Below are 22,966 nucleotides of genomic sequence, written 5' to 3'. Positions count from 1 at the left end.
AAGTCTCCCTGTCTCCTTAAGCCTCAGTTTTTCCCTCTATAAATTGGGGGTAAATATACCTGTTTATTTTCTCTCTCAGAGGTCTGAAGCCCAACCAGTTATTTTAATGTGGATGTTCTAAGGAACTATAAAATGCTGGACAATCCTATTTTTGAAAGTCACATTAAAGGAGCACTGAGATTCTTGCAGGTGGAGAAATGTTTCAGTGCCCTGAGGGTTTGTTCTGATGACACTGTGATCTCTTAGGAACATACTAGTTCTACCAAGGGATAAATCACCCTGGTTTCTTGGAAGTGAGTTATAACCATCTCCAACCATCCCAATTGATTGAACAGGATCCAGGGGTGTTACTCAGGGTTTTTCCCCACTGTTTAGACAACAGGGACTAACAAATGATTTGAAGGGATTAGAAGTGAGATTCTGACCGAGGGCTGACCTGAGCCCAGGGACTGAGCCAGGAATAGAACCCAGGAGTCCAAGAGTTCTGCCTCTGAGTCTGCTCTTGGAACAAGACTTTCTGCTTCCTTTGTACTATTTCATCCAAGTGAAGGCTTAGATCTTAGCATCTATGTTTTAAATGACTCAAATTTTAAGCAGATGATAGCAGAGTAAGCCATAAAACTGTGAAAGAATATTCCTTCCAGTAATCCATCTGAAAAGTGGCCTTACAGGAAATATTGGCTCCTTTTTTGTGTTTATTTGAACATGATTTTATTTATAGGGAGCCCCTTCCTTGAGTTCTTTTAGACTAAAATACTTCCAAGTGCCTCTCCTTGGTGGAGTGTGCAGGCATTCCGAAGAGACAGTCACTCAACTTTTCCCTGAAATTGCCATGCCATCTGATAGTTCTTGGGAAGGCAGGTGGGGGTGGCAGGGAGAAGAGGGCGGAGGACAGCAGAGCCTTTGGCCTCCGCATGAATGTTGTAGACCAGTATCCCCTGCTGCATTCGTTAACTGTACAAGTATGTGTGGTTTGGAACCGAAATAAGAAGCCTTTTCCAAGGCAACGTTGTGCTGGCTCAGGTTGCATCTTCTAGTCTACGTGTATGGGGCCACATTTGTCTGTTCCCAAGTAAAGTTCATGAAAATGGCACAGCTGGCAGCCACACTTGTGGTGCCATGGAAGCCTTGTCGAAAGCCCACCGCTCTTCAAACAGGCCAGGTCAAAGCAGGGCACCCGCTGGGCTGCCTGCCCGGCTCCTGCGTGTGTGCTGGTATTTGACGGTAGTGTTTGGAAGGATAACTTGGGTGGGTAGAAAGCCGCAGAGACCCAGGGGCGGCCATTGCCCAACAGAAGGCAAAAATAACGTGGAAAGGAGGAGCTTCGGACTCCGGGCTATTTATTTGCTTGTTTATTTCTCTAAATACCATCTGTTGTAGGCTTTGGGTTACATGACATTTTGGGAAAGTAGCAGATGAAGATTTATGAAGCTGGACCCTGAACCTTCCTCCAAAATATTTCTTCACCTTTTTAGTCAAGGCCCAAAATGGGGAGAGAAGTGGGAGCTGCCAGAACTTGAAATATTTAAACTAATTTAGTGAAGCCCAGGAGTGGTGGGCTTATCTCCTTATTTAAGTTAGATAAGGAGGAACGGGGGTTTGCAGGGTAGTGATAGATCGGTGCTTAAGAATATAGCCACCAGGACTCTGCTGCGCTCTGGAGTCCCAGGAGCCCTGTATTGTGCCCGGACGTGTAAATTCCAGTTGCTCTGAGAGCTTTCGGGCAACCTTTTGGTTAATGTCACGGAAAAGATTTATGGCGGGCATATTTGACTTTTTCAGTAAAAACACTCCCAAGACACCACCCAAAATTTGTTAAAGACACTTTTCATTAATGGCCTCCTGGATGTGAAATTGAAGTGGATTTTCTCAAGCAAACATCCTTTTTGTTGCAGTGTTTGCTTCGTACCTATGACTCTCTAAGACTAAAAGGAAGAAAGACCCTGTTGGGTCACCAGAGCCTGAATGCAGTCAGGTTGGACAGGTTGGGGAAAGGGCCACAAAGGGAGTTTAGGAAATGCTGTCACTACTCTTTCCTAATGGAAGCAGTGCTTGTAATTACCCTGCAAGCAGCCGTTTGCTTTCCTTGTATTGCACATAACACATTAAGCAGAACTGGTTTGAAATGAGCCTTCGGGGAACTTCCAAAGGTACAAATCTTAATAAAAACTACAGTGTTTGTCAGGATGCACCCATGCTATCAGTTTTTTCCACCAGTGTTCCTCCTAAGGCAGAGGAGAGTGGGCTGACATCCCATGTAGCTGGGGGCAGAAGCAAGTCCGATATTGCTTGGGAAAGTTTATCTTTAAACTCTAAATGAATTTTACCTCTCATCCTGTATTTGTTTTCATAAGATGTTTTCAGTTGCTACCTACCAAAATTAACCCTTCACAAAGATACACCAGGTCATCCTGTAGCTTCTGCCTCATTCACATTTAAGAGCTACAAGGTATGCTTTCCAGATGAGTCCTCTAGACCCACGGAGCATTGATGGAAAGACAGGTAAACGAACACGAGTGGAAAGCCAGAGCCTAGTACATAGTTGACCCCGAGGCTCAGTTTCTGATCTTTGGGCCGATCTGTCTATCGGCTTGGTAGCGGTCTGCTGCTTGGGGCAGCCAGTGCAGTGGTGGACATGCCAGCCTTATCAGGAGAAGGACTTTGATTTCAGTGGCACTGAGAAAGGATTGCTGTGTCCGTCCAGAGGGAAGGGACTATTCATACCTCCCCTCTGCTGTCCAGAAGTGGTACATTGGATATGGGGCAGCCACCCATCCTGTCTCCTGCTCACCCTTGGGTATGTAGGAGGTGAAAGCCATACAGTCTCACTTCCTGATCCTGCCAAACCAGGCCTTTCCAGAGAATGCCCCAAGGTGGATGGATCATTTTCTCACTCTTTCTGAGCAACCCCCACAGAAGAAACCACATTCAGAGCCATGTCACAACATAGGATATCTTGCTTGGGTCTGAGTTTAAGCTGATGAAGTTCCAGGGTAAGATATTTTTTAGAAACCTCTTTCATGCCTTATAAGTTAAAATTCCTCTCATAGGAACCCAAGCAGGGAGATCTTATTTTTTCTAAGACAGACTTCTTCCCTCTTGCTGAACTGTAAATACCGTACTTTGCTTTCACTCAGAGGCTCCAGACGATGCCACTCTTGTTATAACATAACTTATGGAAAGCTCAGATCTGTTGCTGAAAAAAAAAAATGGAAACCTGCACACACGTATTTGAAAAGAGTCTTTCCACTTTTGAAATCCCATGACTCATTTTTATGCAAGATTATCTGTTAAGAAAAAAAAAACACTTTTTTGGTCATGGTACATTATAATCGTTTCTAGAAAGGAGAGTGTCTGTTTTTTGCCATTTTTGGCATGCAGAGATGACTGGCTTTGGAAAACGGCACAATCCTGTTTCCAAAAGTAAAAATAAATTGAATCTATGCGTGTACATCTTTTAAGTACAATCCCTGTATCTCAACCAACAGGTCTTTGCTCAAAGAAAATAGGATGGAAAGTGTGTAGTGCTTTCAGATCTTTGTCTCCTCCATTTGAAAATTAAGTGATCAATCCAGCCATTGTACATGTTGGGCCCTTTCCTTGCTCAGTGATTTGGTTAGTAAAACTCTGAGGGACTGCATTTAAGATTTTTGCTTAAAATGGTGTAGAATGGTGTAGTCCTTCCTGAGAAGAATTTGTATTTTGTGCATTAGAGAAGAACTGAAAAGCCATCTACTGTTTCTGGGATTCCTCTGCAAAGGTGTTATGGTCACTTATTTGGGGGTTTTGATGACTACGTCTCTAATGATTTTCCCTTATAGAGTCATCCCTTGTTGCCCAGGATGAACTAGGAATTCCCCCTTAAAGAGAGGAGCCAGGTTTGAGTTCCAGTCCCCTGCTCCCAAAAAGCTTCAGGTGTGAGGTAATTGTGAGGTGCATAGGGGACCAGCAGGCTGGCCGGGGGTAGACTGTAGTGTTGCATCACAAGGGAGAGCTTATAATCCTGGGGGCAGGAAAAGGTAGGCGTGGGGGTGGTAGTGAACCCAGAGTCTCCCTGCCCTCGTACCTTCATTTAGTCTGTTTTGCCAGACCGCCTCTCAAAGACAGATTCTTGCTAAGTTTCTCACTAACTTGTCAAGTAGGGGGAAATAAGATTGCATCTGTAAAACATTTTAATCACTATATACTCTGAAAAAGGAAAGGAAGGAGAGAAAGGAAAGAAAGGGAAACTTTTCTTATATTGGGTTTATACAATTCAATGCAAATCGGGTTAACAGCGTTCCTCGTCTCTGTCCTTAGCGGATTTACTCAGATACGTAGAGGAAACTGATGTCTCAGCGAGCACAAAATTTGTCCACGTGGGTCCTTTTAGAACACAGGCTCTCAAAATATGGTGTGAGGACCCCTAGGGAACCTCAGCCTTTCCCAGGATCCATGAGGTCAAACTTGTTTTTTATACATTTAAATAACCATTGTTATAATAATATTCTCTAATGAACGTACGGTGGAGTTTTCTGGAAGCCACACAATGTGTGATACTGCACACAGCGATTGACTGTAGAAGCAGATAAGAGAATGCAGCTGTTTTCTATTAAGCAAGACTTAAGGAGATTTGCAGAAATGTAAACCAGTGCCACTCTTCGCACCTCCTTCCACCCACGCGTATGCGCCAGCCAGCAGGCGCCGTACCGGGCTCCTTCCCCGACGGGATGCTCTGATGCTCCGTCGCCCCGCTGGCCAGTAACACCTGTCGCCAGCGGTGGACTAATGTGGATTCAGCAGCGGGAGCCCCATGAGAGGACGCTTCACCTTGGTGTCCTGCTGGCCCTCGTCCGCCCTCCTGGTTTGCTCCTGACTTTTACTGGGTTTCTTGAGGTAACAATTGGAAAGATTGTGTTACGTACCAGGAGACCTCTCACGATCATTTACCCAGTTCAGTCCCTCACCTTAGCAGCGTGGGGAGTGAGGAGCACCTTACCCCGAAGCCTAAGGTCCATCCTGTCCAAGGCCACTTGCTCCCGCGGGCTCGGCCCCGAGCTGGGTCGGGACCTGGAGGAGTGCGCACTAGGTCGGCGTTTACGTGGCAGAACCTGAGCTCCGCCGCAGCGAGGCTGGTGGAGCAGGACAAGCCCGTGGGATGTGGATGCGCTCCTTTGAACTCTCGGGGGAAAGCGGGTTTTATGCGGCAGGTCTGTGTTAACACCAGAGGCAGCTCCTGCTAGATTGTCCCTAAACATACTTCAAACATAGGTGATGCCAGGGGTGACCCAGGCAGCATCATGAAATCCCGGGGACTGCAGGAAACTTCAGAGGAGACTCAGAGCCCAACTTGGCTTGTCTTTGTGGGGAGGGTGGGCCACGGGAATCCTGGGGCCTTCGGACCAGTTGGATCCGATGGAACCTCCCTGCGTGCGCCAGGATGGACAGAGGGCAAAGTTCATCCGTTCTTTAGACTTCCCAGATCCACCGCAGCAGCACAGGCAGGATGGTAATGACTGGCACCTGCCCACTTCCGGAGGCGTGAAAGGCCGGATCACCATGTGGGTGTTCATATCCCTCGTGAAAAGATGAGAGCCTCTGAGACTTACTCTGTTTTTTGCTTGACTTGTTGAGGGGCCCCGTTAGTTCAGTTGGGCTGATTCTAAACGTGAGATGCTCTGATCGGTTGCTTGGTAAACACACTGGTTCAAGTATAGGCAGATTGACAGCAGAGATGCATTAATTGGTGAAGTGTTGCCTTCTCCTGTGTTCCGGGCATATCCTAGGTATTCAGTGCTGAGAATATTTAAATACTCGAGGACAAACTGCTTTGAAGAATCTTCCAGATTCTTGAGAATCACCAAGTTGTTTGTATGTTAATACTTTTAATTTGGTCTCATGCTTATTAAAACAAGTTTCCTATCACTTCCTTGAAGTACCTCTTTATTAGTGACTTGATTTACTGTTTGTTCTTGGAAACCGCAACTTGCATTTGTGTTGTGCTCTATTTTGGGGAGGCTTGGCGGTTTTTCCAACCTTATGAACAGGTCTGTCACTACTCTTTCAAAACTCTTCAATGATCTCTGCTCTTTCTACCTTCTATTGCTAACTATTATTTAATTTCTGTATTAATAAAAACAACGATTTTAAAAAGCTATGACTTTGACCATGATTATCTCACTATAACAAATTTTTTTCTAAAGATTTTATTTATTCATGACAGACAGAGGCAGAGACACAGGCAGAGGGACAAGCAGACTCCCTGTGGGTCTTTTAAAATTAAATTGTATTTTGTCAAAGTAGATATATGTCCACCCTTTTAAAAATCAAAAGACTTCTACATGTCTGAAAATAAAAACCACCAATCTCCTGCCCCACTTTTCCCTACCTCTGATTTCTGCTCCCCCAGAGACAACCACTTTCAACACTTTTGATTTGGAAGTATTTGCTTTTGTGTTTCTTAAAAAAAAAAAAAAAAGTGCTATTTCTTGCTATCATTGGACTTCCTAGTCCCTCCCCTTCTTGTTAGTCTAGGTATATTGTTCTTTTTGGGTTAATCAGTATTCAGTTTTTACGTTATTCTGACTATACCAACAGCATTCCCAGGGAAGCTATCTAGGTTACTATGACTATGTTTCCTTTCTGGTTTCTTTTTTCTCCTTGGAGTTAGTAACTTTGATTATTGTTGTTTGCTTAGTTTGCCACATGCATATTCCCATTTCATCCTCAAACTCTTACTCACTTTCAGCTTTTCTTGCTCCAAGTGTAGTAAGTCCTTAAGAAAATGTTTTTTTTCTATCTGCCTATTACTAAGTTATCCACAAAGTCTTCTCTGTGTGCTTAAAAATGCATGATGAAGCAGTTTATCGGTGTTCGGATTTTTCTTGCACGTTCCTCCCTCTGGGTGCCCCTGCTCCTGTCCGGACTGACCCGACTGCTCTCTAGAGTTTTTTTCTTCCATTGGTTTGTTTTGGCCTTTTTCTTTCATGAACAGAGACAGTCCTCAGGTGGGTGTTTCTTGACCGTTCTGCTCCTCTTTAAAGCAGAGGCGCTGGTGGGCAGCCCGGAGCCCTATGCGGGGCCTGGGGCCCTCCCGGGCTGGGAGAACAGGGGGCCTGTGGCCTCCAGTCCTGTGTTGAGGAGGAACGGGCTGCAGGTCTAGCTGCTCTTTAGGCTTTTAGCCCATCTTACTGTTTTCACCACCCGACACACTCGCCTCCCTGTTCCTCCCTTTCTGCCCAGGCCGCCCAAGCTGCCTGGTGCCCGAGTTTCTGAAATTTGGTGGGTTTTGCTCTGTGGCTCCCACTCCCAGGCTTACTTTTCAGCACCATGTGTCCATCTGCTTTTCAGCTTCTAGAATATTGTTGACACCTTCTCTTTATCCTTTTGGATTTGTGCCATCTGTATCCCTTTGCTTTCGCGTTAGAGAGGTCTCTGGACTAAATCTGTCATATTTAATCAGGAGCCCTATAACTTGGACTTTTCACTCATTCATTCATCCTTTCTTGACGTCCTTTCCCCTTCATATCCAACCAGTAGCTATGAATTAATGTGGTTTTAGCAAAATCCATCTCCATTATTTCTGTTAGAGCATTCTTTAAGCTTGGTGGTAGTGAGAAATTGAATAATAACGTTCTTGCTGCCACTTTCTGACCTGTGCTGTGATCTAGGCGTTGCTGTAGGGACTTTACATGTATCACCTCATTTAATCAGCACGGCTGCTTCTGAGCAGCGTCTGCTTGGGCGGCCAGCGGCCCTTCCTTCCCGGGAAGGTTTAGAATGCCTCTGGTGAGAAGTCGTGGCTACTCCCAACCCCAGCTTTCAGTCTGGTCTTGGCCTTTAATCTCTCATTCTGTGTGTTGTAAAGAAACAGGTTGTAGAAGGCTCTTGTCAGATCCCAGGAACATGAAAGAAATAGCACACCCCACGGTAGTGACAAGGCCCTGTCACCACCCCTCCTGGAACCATAAAAGCTATTCAGAGGGGCCGGCAGCTGGTGAGCGAGCGTACTTAGATCCTGGGTGCTGATGGGGGTTTTGTAGTTTCCAAGGGAAGTTGCTGAAAGTTTTCTTATCTTGACACTCCAAGGGCAAGAGGTCTTTCTTCAAAGAGAAGCGCTCGTTTCAGAAAGAGATGTGGAAAGAACATAAAATCACAGATCTTCCCCAGTTCTGGAGAAGAAATGGGAAGTAGCACTGTGGTAGCCGGTGTAAAAAGAAACCAAGCGTTGGCAGGCAGCCGGGAGGGGTTCCCGCAACACGGCTTGGTCCCCACGTCGCGAAGCCGGGTTGGGGGCCCTGTGGGCCGCGCGGGCCCTGAGGGGAGAGTCTTCTCAGCCCCGCCACTGGGGCCAAGCGCTGCGCGTGGGCCCGTCCGCCTGTCCCCGAGCACCCGGCCAGGTGGGGCGCGAACCCGCGCGGGCCTGCGGCCTTGGGCACGAGCAGCCCTTGACGAAGGTGTGCGAGGCCACGAACTCGCTCTGAACCCGCGTGTGAAGAGCAGGTGATCACGCGCTATTGTTAGCGTCTGTAAGTGATCCGGCCGTGGGGCCGAGCGGAGGTCAGCCAGCAGCCCCGTGACATGGAAATCTGTCCCGGGGCCAGGTTTGTCGGGTGGGCCTTACGTAGCCAGTGTCTCCAGTCGTTGGCCTGTGCTGCCTGCGGGGCCGCCGCCGGGAGTGAGGGGCCTGGGACAGCTGACGGGCGCGTCCAGCGCTGTGGTCAACAGCTTTGAAAGCATTACGTGGTTTGGACAGCACTCCCCGAAACAGTTCTGTTTTCCAGACGACGACAGTCCGCTGTCGAGTGCAGGGAGGGCTGTGGAGGGGAGCGTCCGGCCCTCCGGTGGGGCCGCCGGCGCCCTCGGGCCTGTCCCTGAGTCCCGCGGGTCCTGGTGCAGGCCGTCCCTGGGTCCCCGGGTCGGTAAACAAGCGACAAAGTGCTCTCGGGGGCGGGGCTAGAGCTTAAAAGGAAGAACTCGCTCTCGTTTCTGTAGATGCCACGGGCTCTCTGGGCTCTGGAAGAGGCGAGGGGCTCATTCTAAGTGCTCATCGCCGAATTCGTTTCGGAGCGCACCTTCCCAGTTGTCCTGTTCCCGGAAATGTAGCTCCTGTTGCCTTCTGCTCCTGGGGGATTCGGGGTGTCGCAGGGCGAGGGAGGTGGCTCGCAGGGGAGTGGCTCCGGCTTGGCGATTCACGCGGGACCGTGTGAGACGTCCAAAGTGGTGCGGCAACAAATTTTTTTTCAAAACCTTCTACTGAATCCTAATATACCACAGGCTTTTTTGTGGTGGTTGTGTTAAATCTGGGGATAGGATTCTCAGGATTTTATTGTTATTCCCAAAATGCAGCGCTGGTGCTGACAGAGTGGCGTGGAACATCATTGGATTTATTGTGCCAAAGTGGCAGCAGTTGACATTCTTTCAGTGTGTCAGCGTAGGATCAGTTCCTCCTTGACTTGAGTCTCTGCGATCAAAATAACTTATCTGGATGTTCCCTTTGGGTGTTGGAGGCAGCATGGCCTCTTGGCAAGAGGGCACGGTCATAAATCGTGGGACCAGAGCCCTGATTTCAGCCCTGACGTCCCTCTGCCTTGTGGTTTTGGGCCAGCAGCCTATTGTCCCCTCCTTGGGTGAGTCTCCCCACTTCTGAGGGAGCGAGGAGTGAGCGGCATCCTGGCCGGGTCACGTCTGCCTAGCTGAGGTGAATAACTCCCTGAGGAGTGGCACTGGGTGGGCTCCTTCGCCATCACGGAGGAAGCTGGGCACAGGGACCAATAAGGAGCCCAGGCAGGACGTATGAAAGCTTGATCATATGTTCTAAAAATAAAAAGGCAACAGGTTAATCTGAGGCAGTGTTGTACCTAAAATATTCCTGAGCAGCCCTTGGCCCTGGCCTGAACCCCAGCTGGGCTTAGCACCATCGAAGTCCGTTACATCTAATCCCCCAAGGGGTTGAATCTGTGGCCATGCCTGCCCTGTCACTGCCTCCGCCCTCCCTCTGATTCCACGTCGGGGAAAACTGAAGTGGCCCCAGACGCAGCAGCGAGATCACACGGGCGCAGCGTGTGAGGGCAGCCTCCGTACAGCGTAACGTCCGGGCCAGCACACACACACGCACGGCTTCCCGTGTGCTCAGTCACCGCAGTGGCGCTCACTTGACCGTGATGCACCTTCTGTGAGCTGATACCCAAGAAATCAGTGTTTTAAAAGAAAGAACAAAACCTCGATGGAGGGCATTTTACATCAAGAATGGATGTGCGTGGTATGAAAAAGCAAATTCCAAAACATACTCCCTTTCAGTTCCCAAACTGGTATCAGAGTAGTCCTTCTCAGCCCTACACACGATGCTGGAGTAAGTGACAGTGCCCCGGAGCGCGTGGAGGACGTAACCCGGAGAACCCGGGAGACAAGTATGTGCAGCAGCGAGACTCCGGACAACGTCTCTGGCCTTGGGTGGTGGCGGCTGCTGCTGCACCCTTCTTGGGAGCAACTTGCCTTTTTTGGAGTCAGGCCTCATTGGCTACTTACGATTGTATGTCCCCAAATATAGTCATCCAAGTGACCCCGAGATAAAGTCCCCCAGGAAGTGGGGGCATCCAGATCACTGTGTAGAAGCTCTCAAAGTCCATCTTGGCCCATAAGAGAGTCTCATTCTCAGTGGTGAGCTTTTCCACATGTTAATATGTCAGGGAATCTTGGTGCATTGGGGCTCCTGACGGGCCACATGAGGCTTCAGAAGACCTTCTGTGGGCCCCGGACACCCAGCGGAGACAGGCTTCGTTTCTGAGTACGATGTAACCTGTGCGATGATGTGGGCGTGCGCGGGTGCTTTGTACACTGCCCTGGGAGAGGTGAGGCGTTCTTATGACTAACGACTTCACTGAACCCCGAACGCACATGTGAGTAACTAGAGGCAGATTGAATAGATTACATACTTTTGAGAATTTCCTAAATTAGCCTACCTAACTTTTTCTTGCCCTTTTCTCTTTCCTGACTTCAGTAGTTCTCTGTAACTTTTTTTTTTTTTTAATAAACCCAGAACAAATAGTATACAGTGGAAGAAGTGCCATAGAAACAGGGATTCTCAGTAGCTAGAGACAGTTTTCTGTGATCCATTCATTCCATGGCACCTCCTGTCTACCCAGAAAAAGGTGCTTTGGGCTTTCAAGTGACAGAGTCATTGGCTCATCTCATCAGCACAGGGGACAAGGAAATCTTTGAGGAAAACACAAAAATGTGTGTACAGTTCATTCAGAAATAAACACATGGTAAAAAAAAAAAAAAAAAGAAAAAGAAAAAAAGAAAGAAAGAAAAAGAAATAAACACATGGTTAGTTCCCATCAGGAGGCACGACTTTCACCTCCGGATTGAACGCGGCCCACATTTGGAGCAGACCGCTGGCCTCGCCAGACTCCATCCAAGATGCGCGTGTTGTTGCTAGTGTGCTAGTCCTAGTCTAGTACCGTGTCACAAGCTTGGGCCTAGGCTAGCACGGCATAACACTGGCCCCCAAAAAGGCCAAACTGGCAGGAAAGTGCTTCTAAAGCCAGCAGTGACCCCCCTCAGAGGCTCTCCTACCTGGTCCTCTCAGCACGTCTTTGGTTTACTTTTGGCTTAGGGTTTTGTTTTTCCCCTCTGCTCCTCTCACTCCTTGCTCTTTAATGCTTAGACTTTGGTTGGAAGGGTTCTGGCAATCACTCTAGACTCCCAGTAGCCTCATTTAGAGGTGGACCCTCACACCATGCTGGTTCACATGATGGACCGTGGGTTGGCAGCTCACCCCTTGGAGAGCCTGCATTCAGATGGCGTCCTCTGGGATTAAACTCCAAAACTGAAGCGAAGGCCTGCCCGTCAGGCTGATTGTTCCACCCTTTGTGTACTAATCGGAGATACTCCAGATCCAGGAGAGAGCTCGTGGGCAGACCCAGGACCTTCTCCGGTTTGAGGACAGGACACCGGATCCCCTGCTGCCTCCCTTCAGAGCGTCCCAGCCTTGTAGCCAAGGGCTGGAAAATGAGTTTACTTTTTCCTGGATCAGTATTAAAGCTCAGACCAGCTACCAGTCAGTGTTTGCGTTCTCGTCCCCTGCGGGCCTGGGAAGACTGGAGCGTATGGCGGTGGGCCGTGGCTCTTTTCATGCTCTGAGGGCAGGCTTGCCCTGACGGTACCCCCGAATTCACACGTTCACCTGGAGGTGCGCCCCAGGAAGACCCGGTTGCCGTCTCAGAGATGGTTTAGCAGAGATCAGACCGGAGATTTTGCTTTCGTGAGAACCAAGTGCAGTCATACGTTCAGGAACAGCTCCGGGCCTATATGTAGGGCCCAGGGCCTGCTGGGATGGGGTTTTACACTTGGGCTGTCCTTTTGCCCTTCCACTGAACTCTTTCATTTCAGTCATGAGCAAACAGTCAGCGCCTGAACTAACAACCCTGCAGTCCTCCAGAGCACGGCTCGCTTACAGTACCGAACAAAGGGAAGGAGGGCCGCGTGGGCCGGCCCAGGCCAAGGAATGCGGCTTCAGGGTTCTGCTCCATAAATTTAACCAGCACGACGAAAAGGAGATAATATGAGCCTTCGTGATGATCTGAAAGGGGGAGGTTCTGTGTCCCATTGATTGCGGTCTGGCCCAGCGCCAGGCCCAGGCCTGACCGACAGTTGAACCATATCGTTAAGGCGTGTAACACAGCTCGAGTCTTGTACGGCCGCCAACGAGTACATGTCCACAGGGCAAACGTTTATAAGGAGCTGGGCCGGCCGTCCCGGTTAACCCTCTCACGCCGCGCGAGGGGCCGCCCGCCCGCCCGCCCTTCGGCACTCGTCCGGCCCGGGCCACGGCGGAGCCGCGCGTGTCCTCCGTGACACGGCGCCTGGGGACGAGGCGGGCCAGAGGCGCTGTGGAGAGCGCTTCCCTCGGGAGCAGCCCCCCCCGAAACGGGACACCGCGGCGCTTGATTCAGCGGAGCCCCGTGTTTGCGGTATAATGTTGCCGAGGGAAGCGGGGCTGACAGCGCAGGAAAGCCAGCCGTGTCCCCTCCGCGGGGCGGGCGCGCTCGGGCCGCTCTGCCTTCCCGCCCCGCAGCGACGCCGCCAGGGCCGAGCCCGAGGGCCCCGGCCGCGGGCGCCACGGAGGGAGCGGGTGGGGACACCGCGGCCTGGGCTGTGCGCAGCGAGGCCGGAAGCCCCGCCTGTGCTCAGAGACCGAGGAAAGCAGCGGGCCGAGGGGTGCCTGGTGCCCTCCATCCCTCGGCCACACTGGGGGCCGACGTGTCTTCTGTCCGCACCGTCCAGCAAGACCTACGTTTCTGCCCTTTCCAGAGAGCTGGTGTGCGAGGGGCCAGGCGTCAGGTGCAGACCTGTGTCCCGGCGATGGAGCTCCGGGCGCCCAACGCTTAGGCCTGCACACACTATTCTAAGCATTTTATTTGTATCTGTGTTATTTATTTATTTTTTTAAAGACTTATTTATTTATGAGAGACACAGAGAGAGAGAGAGAGAGGCAGAGACACAGGCAGAGGGAGACGCAGGCTCCATGCAGGGAGCCCGACGCGGGACTCGATCCCGGGTCTCCAGGCTCATGCCCTGAGAGGCATGGCAGAGTAGGCGGCGCTAAACTGCTGAGCCACCCGGGTTGCCTGCATTTTATTTTTATATGTTACTGTCAGTACAGTTTCATTTTCACAGCAGCCCAGTGACATGGGCACTTTATATGCCCTATTGACAGGTGAGAAACACGAAGCACAGAAAGGTTATGTGACTGGTTTAAGATCCTAAAGATAGGGAGAGGGAACCAGATTTTGAAGCCTGGCAGTGTGAGTGCAGAGCACACATTCCTAACTTCTGTGCTGCTTCGGGATCATCTCTTGGTCTTCCCCATCAAAAGACTTCCTGACTTAAAGCTGAGGCTTCTTGGGGAGCCGGGGTGGCTCAGTGGGTTAGGCATCTGCCTTAAGCTCAGGTCATGATCCTGGGGGCCTGGGATCGAGCCCCACGTCGGGCTCCCTGCCTGCTTCTCCCTCCCTCCCAATAAGTAAATAAAATCTTTTAAAATGAATAAATGAATAAATGAATGAATGAATGTGAGGCTTCTTACCAGGTCTCATGACCCACTTCCTTTCAACTCTTGGATATGGCTATGGAGTGTGGGAACAGGCCTCTGACCCAGAAGATATGGGAAAGGATGCCAGTGCGGTTGTTGGGGGAATGGGATATGTGTGTGTTTTGGGGGCCGCAGAGGTAGTTTCTGTAAACTTTGGATCTCATCACGTGAAGGATGCTTATCACATTCACTCCCCCCTACCAACTTAACCTAGAGACAGTGCAAGAGGACCAGGAGAGACCCTCGTCTGCTGGCATCCATGCTTGGAGAACCTCCTCACTGACCTTTGTGCCTAGGAGTGTCCCAGCTCCTCCCTCCCGTACCCCCCACCCCCACCAGTGATAAGCCTGCAGCCTTCCAATGCAGAATTTGTCCGTTTCACAAACCAGCAGTGATACATCCTGGTTCCACCCCGCCTTTGCTCTGCCATCCAGCAGAAGCCGTCCTCACCAGCTGGTCACCCGGGAACTGCAGCTGCTACACGGTACAGGAAGCCTTGGAAGGAGACCGTCCAAGTAGTATGTGCTGTAACTTCCTTTTCATGGCCAAGGCTAGCTTCTGCTTACTTTGGTGCTATGGGGCCTGAAAAAAATGCTTTTAGGGGTAGGAGCGCCTGAACGGCTGGCCTGCACGGAGGTCATTGGATTCCCTTCAGTTATGCTTCCTATGGTCAAGGTGCCTCAGAATCCTGGGTGGAACTTATGGTGTAGACTCCACAGAACGATTGCTAAATCCAAAGTTTAGCAGACCTTGGTACTAAATGTCTCTTAAGGGCACCTGTTTGGAGGTTCTCTTTGTCACCTATTTGAATGCATTTGACATCAAGGCGCTGTGCTGTACCTGGCCTTTTGAAGTATGCTGAGAGAGTAGCAAGCAGTTAAATTGTAGGAGGAAATTCTGCTTTTTCAAATTGTTTTTGTTCAGTTTAACAATGATTGGAGATGCCATGAGGTAGCCAGATGATCCACTAACTAGGATTTATAGAAATTTTTATTTGCAAAGATTTTAATACAACGTTTTAGGAAGTTTCAGTGCTTCATGTACCATGCAGAAGGAAGTCCAATGTGAGCCTTTGACTCTGAGTGACCCTCTGGAAGGGGAACGATGAAAAGCAGCTGAAGAGTCGCCTCTTGTCTTATGTGTGACTCACCCTTCTTTGTCTGCATCAGGGTTGTCCCAGGCCTGCCTGCTTCTCTCCACCCCGAGGAGCTTGGTCTTTGGAAAGCCACATGCCTGCTCCCCCTACCTGCCTCTACCTCGAGGTCCCGAGGGAGAAACCAACCGTCAGCTGGCAGGAGAGGCTAGAATAGAGGTTGTGTATTCGCCGTTGGCAGAGTAGGGAGACATGCTGTCACTTCTGCTCTGGGGAGACGACCAGATGCACCTGCTTTTCCCAGAGGTGCAGTGAGACTCAGGCAGAGAGGCTGGTGCCGAGTGCTGATGGGCCTGTGCTTCTTGCAAGCCTGTGTCCCAGTGCCTGGGGAGGCCACTTGCAGAAAGCACATGGTGGAGGGGGCTGGCCCAGATCCGAGAGGACTTCATTCCACTGTCCCCTCTGTCTGAAAGGATCTAGCATCTTTCCCTGCTGCCTCCTGGGCTCCCAACAAGCTCTAACACATGCTGAATCCACATTTTTTTCTAGTCCTGTACAGGCAAGCCCCAGTCCGACAATTCAAATGGGCTCAGTCTTGTTGGTTCTTGTTTCTCAGGAGGACAAGGTGCTCTGAAGGTTTGGCGTCGACTCTGACCCAGGGGGTGCGTCTGCTTTTTGCGAAGGCATAGAAATGCACCTGAGATGACCCCGTGCCCTTTTCTTTCATTTTTTGAATTCTCACCACCTGGACCATTAATTCTGCTTTCAAAGGGGGATGGGGAAAGGAGAACATTTCAAAGCAAAACTGATTTGGTCTGTGAACTGGCTTGTCTTCTAGGTTGTACTTCACCCTGATGAGAATCAGAAAGGACAGTCTATAAGCCCCTGAAATGCAATTTCCAGTGAAACCCGAACTTCACTCTAGTGGCTCTGCAGCTGGAGAGCCTCAAAACCAGTTCCAGATGTTCTCTCTCCCCGTGTTCGCAGGAAGGAAATTTCGGGCAAGCTGGGAGGCAGAGTGCTCTTGCTTCTGCCCATTCTGAGAGTGCTCCTTTTGCAGCCCCTGACTTGCCTCACAGGGCTTGTGTAGGGAGAATGCTGTGAGCACCTGGGCTTCAGCCAGGTCCGCCACCTCCCACTCATCCGTCAGGGCACGTTGCTCTGAGCTGGCCGCCTGCTGCAAGCGAGAGAAGCCCTGGCTCTGCTGTTCAAGGTCAGAAAGCAAGATAGGGCTGGAAAAGGAAGTCAGATGGGCTGGGAAGGTAGCCTCCTGCAGAGGACCCTCAGGTTCCCAAAACAACCCCAGTGGCCCTCACCACCATCAGTACAGGGTGGGCTGTGCCTCCCGGCCTTGGAGGATGCAGTGGCGGAGGATAGTAGTGGTCAATTCATTGCCCCTTTCCTCTTGAGAAATCTCCACTCGGACTGCTCCTTATTCCAGAAGAAACCAATTCTGGACGAAGCCTGGCCATTCTGACTCTTTCTAGTCTGTATCCAGCCCATGCTTGTGGACAGTATGTGACGGAAATTTGTACTCATTTGTGCTTTAGACGTTTTGGTGTTTGAGACTCTGCGCCCTGAATCATCTTCTAAAGAATAGTCCTGTCGTTTGAGTTTGAAAATATGTACAAATGTGAGCTGTTGCGGAAATTCAAACGTTATATGAGCCCTTACAGTGTGTGGACACTGTTCCCAAAACCTGCAAGGTACCTCGTCGTAGCAAACCATTGAAATAGATACTGTTATTCCCATTTTAAAGAAGAAAAGAAAAAAAAACTCAGTCGCACTGGCCATTGATAATCACCAAAAGGCTAACAGTTGCACCTTGGGCGGGTATCTCTGTGTGTACATAGATATGTGTGTGTGTACGTGTGCGCACACGTATATGATTTTACATGAACAGGAGCACATACCTTGTTCACAGTGACGCTGGGATGTCTTTCCATTCCAGAAGTAAGTCATGATTTCTAACATTTATATAATATTAGATTGCATAGGGGATCCCTGGTGGCCAAGCAGTTTGGCGCCTGCCTTGGGCTCAGGGCGTGACCCCGGGTCCTGGGATCGAGTCCCACGTCGGGCTCCCCACAGGGAGCCTGCTTCTCCCTCTGCCTGTGTCTCTGCCTCTCTCTCTGTGTCTCTTAAAATCTTTTAAAAAGTATATTAGATTGCATATATACAATAATACACTTACCTGTTTTGAAACACATGACACGTTGCCTTCTAGGAAGTTGAAATGCTCTGTGCTCCCACTCACAGTGCTTGAGGGGACCCGTTTCTCTGACCCTCTGCCAGCCCCGGCTGTTCACTCATTCGAGCTCCAGCCAAGAGTTTTATGAAGTGAATCCTCTACTAAAGAGCAAGGCACTGTGACTCTTACAGGTCCCCGCTGACCTGATCTGAGAGAACGAGTGCTTCCATGTTACTGCACACGTTTCTTTGATAATGACGGGTGTGGACGCATCTTTTCCTACTTCCGCTGGCCATTTGGATTTCCTGCTTGGTGAATCCCTTTTGCACATTCGTCTCCCCAACCCTGTCCCCAGCCCTCAAGATCAGAGTTTGTCCCCTCTCCTCCTCTCTTGGACCGACCCTTCCAGTAGTTGTCATTTAACTCGTTTCTCCTCCATATTAGTACGTATCTTTCTCCCGAGTACTAATGACATTTGGGTTAGTCATTGTGTGAATCCCTGTGAGTTAACGCCTGTACCTCCACTGTAGGGGAGGAGAGCTGTCACCGCCCACAGTTCTCCAGGCAGGTGCTTCAGCGTTGAGAATGAGGCTTCAATCAAACATCTTAGGATCGTACGTGGAGTGGTCTGCTGGCCAGCTCTTACCTTGTTCGTTTCCTCCGATTCCTCAGTATTCGGTGGCCACTCGTTCCTGTTTGTAAAACCTGGCAGATTAGCACTGATGCTGCATCTTGTTGTCTTCTTACAAATCTTGCTCCGCCTGTAGGCAGGACCCAGCTGGACGCCAGGCCTTCCCAGGAAGCCCCTAATGCCCTCTGTCTGTGGGGCCAGACTTCTTAGCAGTCTCATCAGTGAGGCATTTTCTAGGTTTCTCCTCCACCCATGTCAAAGACGTCAGCCTTGCCTTCCCCACTGGACTATAAGCTTCCTGCGGCCACGCTCTGCCTTCTTTGGCATCCCTCTGGGATGTCCAGAATGCTCAGTACAGTGATGGGTCAGAGTATTTACTAAAGAGATTTTCATCAGCACTCAGGCTGGTAATAAGTTTACTGAGTCCAAGAGCATCAGAAAGACCCAAGATCAGGTTTGGCTTTGCCACTTATCAACTGAATGGCCTTGAGCAATCTTGATAATCTCTCGATTTCCTCCTCCATGAAATGGAACACTAATTTAAAAAATTCCTATCAGAATGTTGTGAAATCAGCCTGTCCCATGTATCGTCAGCACCGTAAACGCAGCTGTGGGGACACGGTGTGGACCGTGGTGGCCCAGCCGTCTTTGTTCTGGTGTCTGTCACCAAAGGCTGATGGGAAGATTGTGGTCAAGGTGGCAGTGGAAGTTCCTCCATGGAGTACCCTTAGAGGCTCTTTGTGCTCCTCTGTGTAAAAGACTGGCTGTTGAATCTGGCTTTTTCCAACACGGAGCCTTATAATCATTCAGGGACTCAACACGATGCCACAAGTTTAAAACATGTAGTTTCTCTCTCATGCTGTGCCAGTTTTTCTTAAATGTTAGTGTGAGCGCCTGTGCTTCTGTGTGCACGTGCACGCGTGGGGCGGGGGCGGGGAAGGAGAGGGAGAGAGGTGCTTGGAAGAAATAAAGATGGGGTTGGGTTTTGCCGAGCATGACAGCTATCATCTCCGGTAGCCTTTAAGCATTTTACCAAATGGACATTAATTGGTTTCCTTCTGTTCTATTTTTATATTATAGTCATTTTAATGTATATGGAGCCAACTCCTTCAAATGAGACATTTTGTCATTAAAACATGTTATTTAGTTTAACCGCCCTGGGCCCAGCTTCAGCAGCATTGAGGACTGTGGAGGAGGGTCCGGGTGCTTGTTCTCCCATGACCTAACCGCAGCAGGCTCTAACCCACATGTGCCAAAACCAAGGCCGCCGGCAGCCATGTGTCATCTGCATTGTGAGCTTGGCACATCCACCTCCTGGTGCCAGCTCCTGCCCCTCCTTGCCTACCTCTGGTGGCCCTCAGCCCTGCTGTGGCATGTGGCATAAGAGCCTTCTGGCCCACGTCACCCTTGTGTGCTGATTAGACAGGAATCCACAAATCTGTTGAGTGCAATGTTTAATGTGACACAGATGTGGGACACACTGCAGATCTTTCTGCTTTACAAATTTTCAGCTTTTTGCATTTCATCAGTGTTGCTTATTATTTACAGAATGTAACTTGAGACAGCAGAACAGATTGTAATTTTTAAAAAAGGTTTGGGGGGTGATGGGGCCGCAGGGGATCTGGGAGAAAAAAATCCAGTAGTGTGGAATGTTGTTTGCTGTCCAGACCAAACAAACCAGTTTGCCAAGGGTTGATGGACTATGGCAAGCAGTCCCATTCATGTTCACACTGGCAGCACTTAATTATAAGGCAGCGTGACCTTCTTATCGCCAAATAAAGAACAGTCTTTTGTCACCAGGTTGAACGTCATGGCACCAGGCAGACGTGTACCTTTAGTAGAGGCACCGGCAGGTATCGCCGAGCTGCCAGCTTGTGTTCTGCTTCCTTCCTGTCCGAAGAGAAAGGACACCATTGTACCCACTCCCCACTCAGACACGTGGATGTTCTCCTTGCCTTATTCCTGCTCTGGCTTTATACCCAGCCACTGTGGCAGAACAAAGAAAAATCTCTTCTTTTGCCTGAAAAATCCAAGATATTCTTGAGGACATCGGAATGATGGCCAGAGCCAGTTTGACACACATTCAAAGAGAAGGTGCCCTCTCCTGTTTGTGGAGGGGCAGATTTGACTAAGGGTGACCTTGGCTTCTGAGACAGCTCAGCCATAGGTTACGTTAAACTTGATGACAAACAATAAAAAAGCACCAGCTGGTCAGCAGGAAGATGAGGAGAAGTAGGTGACTGAGCTCATGAAAGCCATGCATTAAAATCCTTTGAAGAGAGTTCTCCTTGGAATTTGAGCTGGTGCAGAGAACCGGTCATCTTGGTCAGAAGGTTCTGAGCTGCGGAAGCACCGCGGCGTGTCGAGACCAGATGAGACTGGGCCTCCGAGCAGTTTCCAGAATACCAGGCCCCACTGCTGGAGAAGTGCACAGGGCGCGGTCTCCCAGGGCCCCCAGGCAGCTAGCCAGTTGCTCCCTGGGAGAGCACCACCGCGGCCCTAACTCTCTAGGCCCTCACTCTCCAGCGTGCCTGTGCCCCAGGGCTTCCTGGGTCGTCCCCAAGCCCCTGACTTTCCTGGCCTTGGACTGCCCCTCCGCTCCCTGGGCTCCAGCAACAGCAGCTCCAGCTTTCCTGCCTCCAGGGCTGACCCAGCCTGTGGCCGTGGCTCTGTCCATTTAACGTGTACGCCTGTGCCAGGAACTGTACTAGGGGCTGGGCCGCAACGGCGTTGGAAGCGACCAAAACCTCTGGCTCCACGTAGCTTCTGCTCGACACGTAGCTCACTCTCCAGGCCGCGGCCGGCTTCGGCACGAGAGCCCCCCTCCCTGGAAGAGGTTGGTGGCTGGCAGGGGGGTGTGTTGTCCTCCCAGGGCCTCAGAGTGACCCTTCACCAGGCCAGGCCGAGCGCAGGGCCTGACGCAGAGCCTGTTTGTCCCGGGGAGAGTGTGGAAGCTGTGCGGAAACTTTGATTCTCATGACCAGTGTTAGTTCATCTTGAGGCATCTTCTCCCATTCCCTCGTTCTCCTTTTTCAACCCCCCACCCCCCCGCCCCGCCCCTCGCAGCCATAGTCTGATAGTTGAAGGGAAGGACCTATGGAACTCCCAGCCCAGGTGAACAGGTGGCCTTGAGAAAACCAAACAAATCACAAACAGGCCCGTTTTAGGGATTGGGTGTATTCAGGGTATCTTGCAGACGTCTTTAGAGAAAGCGTTTTGCTGCTAAAACTATTCTTTAAAAACCTCTGCTATGATGAATTTTATTAATGGCAATGTTCTAAGACTATCCATTCCAATGGTAAGAATTTGCCACTGGGTGTGATTCAGCAAGCTGTGAGGTGGATTAGCTCTAGCTCTTGAAGGTCGGTTCTTTAAGCACATGGGGTGGATGGGTGAGTGAACGCTCAGGCCCTATTCCTTCAGCGCACACCCGTGCATCCAAACATTTGATGTATTCCTTGTGAGCCCTTTGTACCTATTCAGTAAATCATGTGTCCGTAGTGTTTTTCAGGCTTAAAATTTAAATCTGAACTTTGAAAGTTGTGCATTTTGGTATTTTCTATTGACTGAACACCTGAGGGTTCTGAATAAGGGTAAGGGAGAGACAACTTTTATAAGTACTTACTGTGTGCCAGGCACTGTGCTGTGTACTATTCACATATTAAATATCTCAACATTATCAGCCAAGTAAGTATTCCCATTTATTGATAAACTGAAGCTGCCAGCAATCTAATAACTTCTTCAAGATCACTCAGCTAATAAGTGAAAGGACTTGGATTCTAGTCCATCTTTAGACTGTGTTTGTCTTTTTCCAAAGCCTCATGTTCTTCTCAGATGACCAGTCTCCTAAATTTCATCTCTCTCTTAAAAGAGATCAACTTTTGGGAGAAAGTAGATAATATAAAGATTTAAATAAAGAAATTAGTAATCAATTGCCAGAAATCCATCAGAAAAGATCTGGTGTATTTGGCTTAATCAGTTTGTGATCATTAACATTTGCACTTAATAGCCATAAAATCAAGTTTATCAGGAATTGTGTGTTTTGTCCCAGGTAAAATATCTTGGGATTGACATTTGAGGTGACAAGTTAGTAAGGAATTTGTCCATGGTTTGAGGGATTCTTGTAAGCACTACACTCTGGTTCAGAATGCTGTGCTTAGAACACAAATGAAGCTGGTGTTGGTCAAATACCTTGTTTTTGTGATGATGTTGAAAGTTGCAAAAACCACTTTATAAGCTTTTTTTTTTTTTTTTTGAATGGATGCAAAAAAGGCATCTTAGGAAATCTGAGGCTGTTGGGCTGTCATCTATCTCACTATAACATTATCCACTTGATTGGAATTCTTAATGAAGCCAGCTGGCTTTGCCCCCCCTCCACCCCCCGGCCCCCCACCTCCCCGCACTCCCCGCCCTCTTGAACAGGTAGGCTTACCCGAGGCAGTTAGTTGCCTAGGAAAAGAACCTTTGAGCAATGTTGTTCTTAGAGGTTAAATCCCAGTAGGCGTATCTGTTGGCATGAGTCCTACCAGCTGTCACAGTTGCAATGTCATGGGGTCCCCAAAACATGTGTTAGGTTATAGGAAGCCTTGACCCCTATAAACAAGTCAGGTGTGAATCCCACTGATGAGAGAAAGCCCAGCCCAGGAAACGTTGTCCCCACGGCAGGACGTCAAATTACTAAAAACTTCACGGCGGTAGTAATATAATTTCTAACGATTTCATGAATCAGCATCTTACCCACATTTTTCCATTGCGACAATACAATACAGATTTTGTGTGTTGTTCCACATACGACTTCCGAACTCTAGAGAGAAGGAAGTAGAATGTTAACAAAAAAGCAAAAGGAAAGGGAACTATTTCTGTCTGAAGCAGTTTCCCCACGAAGAAAACCTAATCAGAAAGATTGGCTGTTGGGCCCTAGCCTGTTCCTAGCCCATCTTCGGCAACCTAAGCTAGGTAAAGGCCCACCTTGTACAC

General features: G+C 49.5%; 1 protein-coding gene across 6 annotated transcripts in view; it reads left to right on the top strand.

Moving 5' to 3' along the window:
* The window catches only part of VPS13D (vacuolar protein sorting 13 homolog D), a 236,859-nt gene that overhangs the window by 191,943 nt on the left and 21,950 nt on the right, over positions 1-22,966 (top strand). Inside the window, exon 68 of one of the 6 annotated variants that reach the window (XM_072828311.1) lies at positions 16,006-16,935. The exons of the other annotated variants lie outside the window; for them this stretch is intronic. Coding sequence (XP_072684412.1) covers positions 16,006-16,048 — 43 coding nt within the window. The 3' untranslated portion in view covers positions 16,049-16,935. Of the gene's footprint in view, positions 1-16,005; positions 16,936-22,966 lie in introns of those variants that run through there. 6 annotated transcript variants of the gene reach the window in all.

Source organism: Canis lupus, chromosome 5 (assembly GCF_048164855.1).
Source record: "Canis lupus baileyi chromosome 5, mCanLup2.hap1, whole genome shotgun sequence".
Lineage (NCBI taxonomy): Eukaryota > Metazoa > Chordata > Mammalia > Carnivora > Canidae > Canis > Canis lupus.
Note: the sequence above shows the minus strand (reverse complement) of the source record. Positions and strands in the feature narration are given on the sequence as shown.